The 8,416-nt window shown below is 45.0% G+C and overlaps 1 protein-coding gene across 3 annotated transcripts; it reads right to left on the reverse strand.

Annotated features, from left to right (window-relative positions):
* Window positions 1-44: 44 nt before the first annotated feature.
* pfkfb1 (6-phosphofructo-2-kinase/fructose-2,6-biphosphatase 1) lies at window positions 45-8,073 on the reverse strand. Of its 3 annotated transcripts, none has more exons than XM_020108112.2 (14): window positions 7,810-8,073; window positions 4,664-4,789; window positions 4,473-4,569; window positions 4,293-4,359; window positions 3,638-3,712; window positions 3,065-3,121; window positions 2,855-2,976; window positions 2,564-2,771; window positions 2,332-2,478; window positions 1,619-1,723; window positions 1,411-1,540; window positions 1,266-1,328; window positions 1,117-1,181; window positions 45-938 (listed from the first exon to the last, which is right to left on the reverse strand). In XM_020108112.2, the coding sequence occupies exons 1-14, from the start codon at window positions 7,859-7,861 to the stop codon at window positions 879-881; spliced, it is 1,374 nt and encodes a 457-aa protein (XP_019963671.1). In that variant the 5' UTR covers window positions 7,862-8,073; the 3' UTR covers window positions 45-878. The 3 variants fall into 3 exon arrangements, with proteins under 3 accessions (XP_019963671.1, XP_019963670.1, XP_019963672.1); XM_020108111.2 differs by lacking the exon at window positions 7,810-8,073 and adding an exon at window positions 6,163-6,349; XM_020108113.2 differs by lacking the exon at window positions 7,810-8,073 and adding an exon at window positions 5,720-6,087.
* Window positions 8,074-8,416: the final 343 nt, after the last annotated feature.

Consider the following 8,416-nt stretch of genomic DNA (forward strand, 5'->3'; position numbering starts at 1 on the left):
CGAAGTCACGCGCATGAAGTTACAAACACAAAGCGAACAACACGTTAGTGGAGCAGGAGTCATTTATTTACATTCTTGTCTTCACCGTCAGTTGCCGACAGCGTCTTTTCTACTTTACTGTACAAACAATAACACTTGTTTTGGTGCTGTCCATGGTGCTGATGCATAACCTGATAATTAAGTAGTGTTATCATAAGGTTATCTGTGCAACAGCTATACATGTGCTAAGTCCCAGGTTATCGTGTCCCTAAGCTCGTCCTCCTCTTTTTGTAAACAACATGACACTTTTTAAAAATGTTGAGAAACTCTACTTAGAAAAGACACAGGAACGTTTCACAGGCGAAACAGAATCTGCAGGCGATGATCTGAGGGGGAGTCCGTCTATTTCCTTTATGACGCCTCATCCACTCCACTGCGTTTTAGTTTGAAAACGTTTTGATCCATGTGGATTCACGCCTGACAGCTATACATGGAGGAAGCTGCTAATGTGACCGCTCACGTTCGCTGAGCATGTGTGTGCTGGTGTAAATAATAAAAACGTAAAAATGTACATTGTCACAGGAAAGACCAGATCAGCGAGGAGACGTCTCTGACTCTTTCCGTCCAGACTAAAACGCAGCCCCGGAGTTTTCAAACTAAAACGGAACCAGCAGAGTTTCCAGACGTTTCCTTTTCAGCGGCTCTAAAACTCCAGAGCAGCGAGGACGGCAGGTGAATCTGCAGCAGGTACGTTCTCAAAGGAAAATGTAGTCGTATGGATGTGACCTCAGCTCTTCTTCTTGTGCTTTGAAGGACAACCCCCCCCCCCCCCCATCACCCTTTCTATTCTCTCTCTATTCTGTTTGTGTGAAGCTGATCAGTTTCAGGAACGTGTGGTTCTATATGTGATCAGGAACCGTCTGCAGAGCTTCCTCTGGATTTCTGTTGGTGTTGACGTTCTGCAACGACACAATCAAAATCAGTCCATTCAATGCCAGACTGTGAACAGCGACCTCTGGGGCCACGTGGGGTAATTACAGGTGGAAAAAATATCTTCATGTGCATCGGCGACAAGCCAACGTTAAAAATCGAACAAAACTAAAATCTGTTTAGTTAGAAATGCTTGTGGAAACTTACCCCTGGACGCTCTCTGTGTGTGTTCACCGCCTCGATGTTGAGGAAGAAAGACTCAACCTTACACCCTGCGAGTGAAGAGAGGAACCAAACTGTCAGAGAACAATTAACAGTGAGCGGAGAGGCAACGCGCTCAACAGGCCACGACCTACCGTAGGCTATCGGCGTGAGTTTGAGCACCGTGTGAAGGGGGCATCTCAGATAAGGCAGCCCATCTTCACAGGGGGGGAGAGGAAACGGTTGGGGGATTAAAACAACGTCACACAGTGTGAACTGAAGAGGTCTGGTTCTCCGTACCTGCAGGTTTGTCTAACAAGTAGGCCAACAGGCAGCGCATTATAGCCTGGTGACAGATGACCAGGACGTTTTCCTGCCGCTCCAGCTCCATGATGACCGGCTCGAGTCGATGGACGAGGTCCTCATAGGACTGGAAAAGAGACTAAATGATTATACAGAACTTAACCTGAGGTCGTTGAGACTTCATCAACCAGACTCTGCCACTCACCTCACCCTTAGGGTAACGGTAGCGATACTTGTCCTGGTCTCTCAGTGCAAACTCCTCGGGGAAATTCTCCTGGATCTCCTCGTAGGTGAGCTCCTCACAAACGCCCTTAATGAGAAAAAGTCGATGGGAATTATTTTGGGCTTCACACAAACGCACAATATGTAACTTCAGCCTCGAGGGATCATGTTACGTTCACTTGAATTTATTTATTTTTTATTTTTCAGGAATTAACAAGGTGACTCTTCCTACATTTCCCTCTGTATCTATCTATCTATTTATTTAACTGTCTATCTAGTATCTATCTATTTATCTAACTGTCTATCTATCTATCTATTTATTTAACTGTCTATCTATCTATCTGTTTAGTTTGATCCTGTTTTGGTTTCGGTTTGGGGTTGAGACGGGAAATACTTTATAATGTGGATGAAAGCTTCTCATGGGATTCATATTTCAAATGAAAGCAATATGCGTGGGATCATGGGAGTTGTCTTCACCACAGTTTAACACACAGCTCAGGTGCAAATGTGTGAAGTTAGCAACCAAAACATGATCAGCATGAAATGTATTTACCTTGAATAAAATTGTGGATTTCTCTAAATTAGTTGGAAACATTCTGGATAACGTGAGTTCATAAGTCACTGGAATATTTCACACATGTCGTTTCTTTTACGTATCAAATCTTGAATTGCTGTTTGGACTGAAGATGAACTCACAGCGTCGATCTCATTGAGAGCCTTCCACTGTTCGTACTGGACCCCCAGAGCCTCTGCCGTCTGGATGGTCCTCTTCATGTGGCTCGTCCACACCTTCAGGTCCTTGATGCTCTGACCCTTGATGAAGGTTGCCAAGGCGTTGGCGTACTGGTGGAGATGAAGAGGAGATGAAAAGAGGAAGTCACAGAGGTTGTGTTTACTTTTAACCTCCGCTCTTTTCCTGTTTCTTTACCTTGTGTCCTCTGGGCGAGAGGCCCGAGTCTCCACCGATGCGACCCAGCAGGTTGAGTTCGCTCTCTCCGTGGCGGCTCAGATAGATGGATCTTGGCGTGACGTGGATGTTCATGAGGTAGTAGACTATCCTGCTCTGAATGTGGTCCTGGACCTGGTTCACCAGGTATCTGCTGCCCACGTCGAAGATCTTGATGTAGGAGAGCTTCCTGTTCAAAGTCATGGCATTAGGGAACGTTTACTTTATAAAATGAATTTATCGGACAGGAAATACAAACATTATGGTGAGTACCTGTCTTTCTCGTCATCTATAGAGACGTAACTTGCCCTGTAACACTCGATGCGCTGGGCGAAGTCTTCAATGGCTTCATCTATGTCACGATCCACGTAATCTGGACTCCCAAACTTTACTTGCTGGAAAGTTAAAAAAATTGAAATCACAACATCCAATTTATTAAAAACATTTATGTTAAAGACTTCATGTTCTGAAGGTGCATGTTACCTTGATATTCTCTGCAATGATCTCTGGGTCTTCACAGATTGATTCCACAAAGAAAACCTGCAAAAGAAGTTTATCAAATAAAATTATCTATTACCTCAAACTGTTATTTCGCAGGATTACTTGAATTTTTGTTTCACTTTCTTTAATATTTTCAAAAAATGTCCTTCATTTCTCTGAAGATAATTCTCAGATCATCAAAGATTGTGTACCCAGAAGTATTTTCGGATGGTTAGGCCTCTATACATTAATATTTAAATGATAATAGAGTTGTACTTACTTTAGGAAACTTAGAACAACCACAACACAATAGAATTATTCTCACTAGTGGGTATTTTCAGGATGATCTTTATCTTTCTGAATTCTTAGTTTCTCATTTTCCTCTGACTCTGATTTTCCCAGTTGTGCTTAACTTTCCACTCTGAACTGTTCTTCTCTGCACAAACGTCAACCAGTGAGCTTCAGAGTTGCTGGGAGGCAGATGAGCCGTTTCAACCCTTATTAATCTTCTGATCTGACCGTTGGTAAGAAAGCAAACAGGCATATTTCCTGCTCCTCTCCCACACCTGGACTTGCCTTGTAGCCCTTCTCCTTTGCACAACTCAGAATGATCGCCCTCCTCTCCCTGGTCGTGTTGGTGGCATCAAATACCTGCAGGAAAAAAAGCTGCTGTCAATAACGCAGCCGTGTACTATTTGGATATAAAGCACATTTCACCTTTTAGGGATCAGAACTAGACAGTATGTTATGTTATCACACATTTTATGATTCCTTCTGTTGAAATATCATATTTTAAAAAGCTCTTCTAAGACATAAATGAATACTTGTCTTGATAAGCACCGGATGCTTCAGAAGCCCAGATAGAAAAACATGCTCCTGTCTAAAATGAAGCTTTAATCTCAACCATAATGATTTGGTACAGTTCGAGGATCTGCAGGAGACAGTTCAGAGGAAGGATGATAAAATCTGAGCCTCAGAAGTTGGAACATCCCGACTTTAATTCACCATATTGGGTCAAGTTGCAAAAACATAATTCAGCGTTCCCTCTCACATCTTCAAAATTCTCCATCGCTAATTCCTAACGTAGGATTTCTCGTAGAAGTCTTTAAAGCCCAAACTGAGATAAACCTCATCATCATCACTTTCGTTATTCATCTTTAATTTATTAGAGACGACAACTAATTGTTGAACTGCAAATTGGAGGGACAGTCTCAGTTGTCCTCTTACTTACGGCCACTTGTCCCTGCTCCTTGCTGAAATAGACGGTGACATCTTTGAGGGCAGATGCTGCACAGGCCCTGACGGAGAGGTGACACTCGTGAGGTCAAAATGTGAGGAAATACCGAGGAGAACAAAACAGATGACACCTTTAAAACTCAGAGACTCGTCAGAGTATCCGTATCGTCCGTACTTGCGGATTCTCATGGCCTCCTCGTTGTCTGGTTTAAAGAACTCAAAGTTCTCGTAGGTCTTCACAGCCTCTCTTCGGTACTGACCGACGTTAAACACTGACGGGAGAGAAAAAGATTAAAATCTGCTCTGGATTTAATGGTCAATTCTTTTGTTTTATTAATCAGGATTGTTTTTTTTTTGAAAGCTGACTTTTTGTAGGAACTCCGATCCAGTTCAGGTAGCGGGTGAGCTTCTTGGATATGAACGTCTTCCCTCTGGCAGGCAGGCCCACCATCACAATCATCGTGGGAGAGTTACAGAACTGAGGCACCGAGGCTGAGAAGAAAACACACAGACACCGACACATGACACAAAAACTACTGCAGACTCAAACACTAATCAGCCTAATGTGAAGGGACTGAGGGAGAAGTTAGACGTGCATGCCCAGTTTACATGATTGTGTATTTCTGTAAACGGATATATATATATTTTTTGTGTGTCATATGTGAACTAGTATTTACGACAGTGAGGTAGCTATCATACCTGTAGGGGGAGCAAGAGCGTAGCAGAGCGTGAATCGTGCATGGTGTCGCTTTAAAGGCCCGAATACGATAATTACCGTTGTGCTAATCTCGATGTTTTGTATCCGTCACATTGAAGTGACAGAAGAGCTGCGTTCAATTATCAAACGCAAACGAGGTAAACAACTCTCTGTGCTGCAGGACGGGTGTTGTGTGTCTGTGTGTGTGTTTGTGTGTGTGTTGCTGTCAAGGTAATCTTCATTAAGGGAGAATTGAAGAGCTCCGTGGTGCAGCTCTCATGTAAACCAGTGTAGTGAGCCTCTGTAGTGAGGCTTATCCGTCTGCCAGCCTTTGGCAACAAGTCATGACACAGAAAACTGTCTGAGCAACCACACAACACAAGCAGCACAAGACAAACAAAGACGTTTAAACAATTCAAATAATCATTTGCAAACAGTCACTTCACCCTCGATGGAGGGAAAAGAAAAGTTTTACCGACTAGCTGCTCCACCTCCTCAGGTAGTAGACGGAGTGCTGCACCATATGGTCGACAAATCAGAACACTCCTAATCTCCAAGTGTGTTAAAATGTCAGGGCTGCTCACAGCAAGGCCCCAACAACAACATCACACTTATTTAAAGTGAAGGAATAAAATCTGACAGGAGAGACGAGGAGCCGCTCCTGAGATAAATCAAAATTCCCTGCTCATATATTTACACACAAATCTCAAACCTGTGTTTCTTACCCAGTCACGACTCTGTTGTTTCATGCTTGTCTGTCATTTATAGAGCAGACTGCAGGATCACTTGCCAGATAACAAAAGTACCCGGATGACCCGTGTGTGTCTATACAGGGACGGGCAGAGGGTCAGACTCCAGGCTGTTCGAATATGAATGGAATATGTTGCGTCAGCAAAACGCTGAAAGGCCCACGGCAGACACCGGACAGAGAGCCAGCTCGGACCTGGTCTGGTCCTGTCTGGCTGCCGCTGACCCCTCTGTGTCTCAGACTGTTCCTCCTCTGACTGGACTGAGCTCGGCCCTGCAGCAACAGGAGGAGAGGGGTCCAGGCTCAGTGCAAAACACACCTACGACCTGTAACACCACCTTCAATCTGTGGAAACCAGAGTTCAGTGAAAGTAGAACAAAGCAGAATCGATGCTTTTAATCTGCACGTCTCTGCACTTACATCCCCTCCTGCGGTTCAAGTTGCAGCCCATCCAAGGAACCCAGATCTTGAGCAGAGGAGTCTGGGTGAGCTTCTGCTGCTCGGTGGACGCGTTAATGGTGAGAGCCATGAGGCCTGCAGAGCGCCTGGTGGAGGAGTGCACGACTAAAGCTCTGCGATGTGTGTGCTTCACTGCACGCTACATACTGCAGGTCAGCTGACTGCAGCAAAGGAGAAGTAGTTGGTAGGGAGGAGGAGGAGGAGGAGGAGGACCCGTGGCCTCGCTGCATGTCTGCCTCTCAAAGGAGAGCAGCTGCCAAAATCTCTGAGGTGATGTCACGCAGCAGGGAATCCTCCAAATCCAGCAAACTGTGCGTGTGCTGTGTGACACTGCTGGATTAGAGTGCGAGCAGCAGAGTCCTGTGAGACCAGTGAGGAGCTGAGGGAAGCTGCTGTGAATTCAGATGAGCACAGTTTGTTTATCAGACTGAGGAAGATTCTCTCTCAACCACCAGAGGGCAGTTAAAACCTTACGTTTGAATCAAACACCGGTACTGACTCAAACAAACGTGATCCTGAAAACACGGCTCGTATTGTCGGTGGAAACAACGGAACAAAAGTCTGTCTGGGGTTTTAATCCCTGTGGACATGTGAAGTGTGATGATGTATTTTTCAATGTTTGCTGTAAAGCCCTTTGTGCTTCACTTCCTGTATGAAAGGTGTCATAAAAATAAAGTTCATTATTATTGTTCTGTTGTGAAGCTTTGGTTCAGTGTGTTGTCCACTAACCAGAAGATCGACAGCTCGATCCCTGTCTCCCCCATGGTGATGTGTCTTTAAGCAAGATACTGAACCTCTGAGTCGACAAGAAGCTCCTTAAATATCACGTGTCAACAACAGATAATAAAAATCAGCTCTAGGTTTATTTTTTGCCCGTTGACCCCAAAATAACTCAAAACACAAAGCTGCAGAGGAACTCTGCATCAAGTGATCAGATCAGGCAAAATCATCTGCTCATGTCTAGGAAAGACTTTCCCTCAGGCAGTAATTACCTGATAACAAGTAATGGCCTGTTTTTCCTGTTTTGGAAGAAGCTTAGCTATTAGGAGAAGGTATGTGTTATTCTGTCCGACATTTGCTTTGGCAGGAGTTCAGCGTGTCCTCCCACACAACTGCCATGGAGTAGGGGGTCTCACACACACATGTTTGTATTTAAAACTCTGACGGGTCTTTATATTATTAACACGGTCCTCACAAAGACATAAGCACAGGAGCGCGCACACACATTAGTACATCTATCTTAGTGAGGATACATTAGCATCATGCGTTCTTCCGAGCCCCTAACACTTGATGAAAGAAGGCATGAGCTCACTCCACCCGACGCTACACAGACACGCATCTGTGCACGTGTTTGCTTGAGGCGAGACTCATGCTAGTCAGATTGTCCTGTAAAGCTTTTGTTACTGAGCAGGAAACCGAGAAGCAACAATTAAATCCATGAAATAACAAGCAAAGAAAGCCGCTCTCTTAAATTCCTGATTCTTTTTTTCCTTTTGTTTCTCTCTCTCTCTGTCAGAGTGAAATAAACCAACGCCCCAGTTTGTGTCGTGCGTTAGCAGAAGCCTCCCTGCAGGTTGTGTTCTCTCGCGCTCTTTGCGGAAACCTCACCTGCGCTGTCACACCTGCGGAGCCTCACGTGTTCCAGCTGGGGAAGCTCCATTTTGTGCTACGCTCCCGTGAAGCCGGCAGCAGAGAACGGTTCACAACCAGACACACAACCAACCACCGAGGATGATGTGGCCTGTTGCTCTTTTGAGAGAAACTAGACCCTTAAGGCCAAAGGATTCTCAACCCACCCCCCACCCGCCCCTGCAAAGCCGTGTCCTTTCTCGACATATGATAGCAGCACACTGGGCTTGTCCTTTACTGTTTGCCAGGGCCAGAGTTCACGACGCACACATATGGTGAGTGAGCAGCGGCACTCAGAGGGCGCAGCATAACAAGTGCTAAAGGTCGCTAAGGACTCTGTTGTTGCTCGGGGTTGAATGGAGAGGCTTGGAAACATTTGCACTCAGAAATCAGTCATCCTGCATGTCGGCATTACACTCCTCCACAAATAGAGAGGGTTTGATATTGGAGAAAACATGACAAGTACTGTTTGTATTCCTGATGTTAACTCCTCTGTTTCCATGGCGAGAGAATAGTGTGCATCACACTCCCAATGCACCATATTTATTTATTTTGAACTCTGCGGCTGTGTGTACACTTCGTTTTC

This window comes from Paralichthys olivaceus, chromosome 6 (assembly GCF_024713975.1).
Source record: "Paralichthys olivaceus isolate ysfri-2021 chromosome 6, ASM2471397v2, whole genome shotgun sequence".
NCBI classification, from domain to species: Eukaryota; Metazoa; Chordata; class Actinopteri; order Pleuronectiformes; family Paralichthyidae; genus Paralichthys; species Paralichthys olivaceus.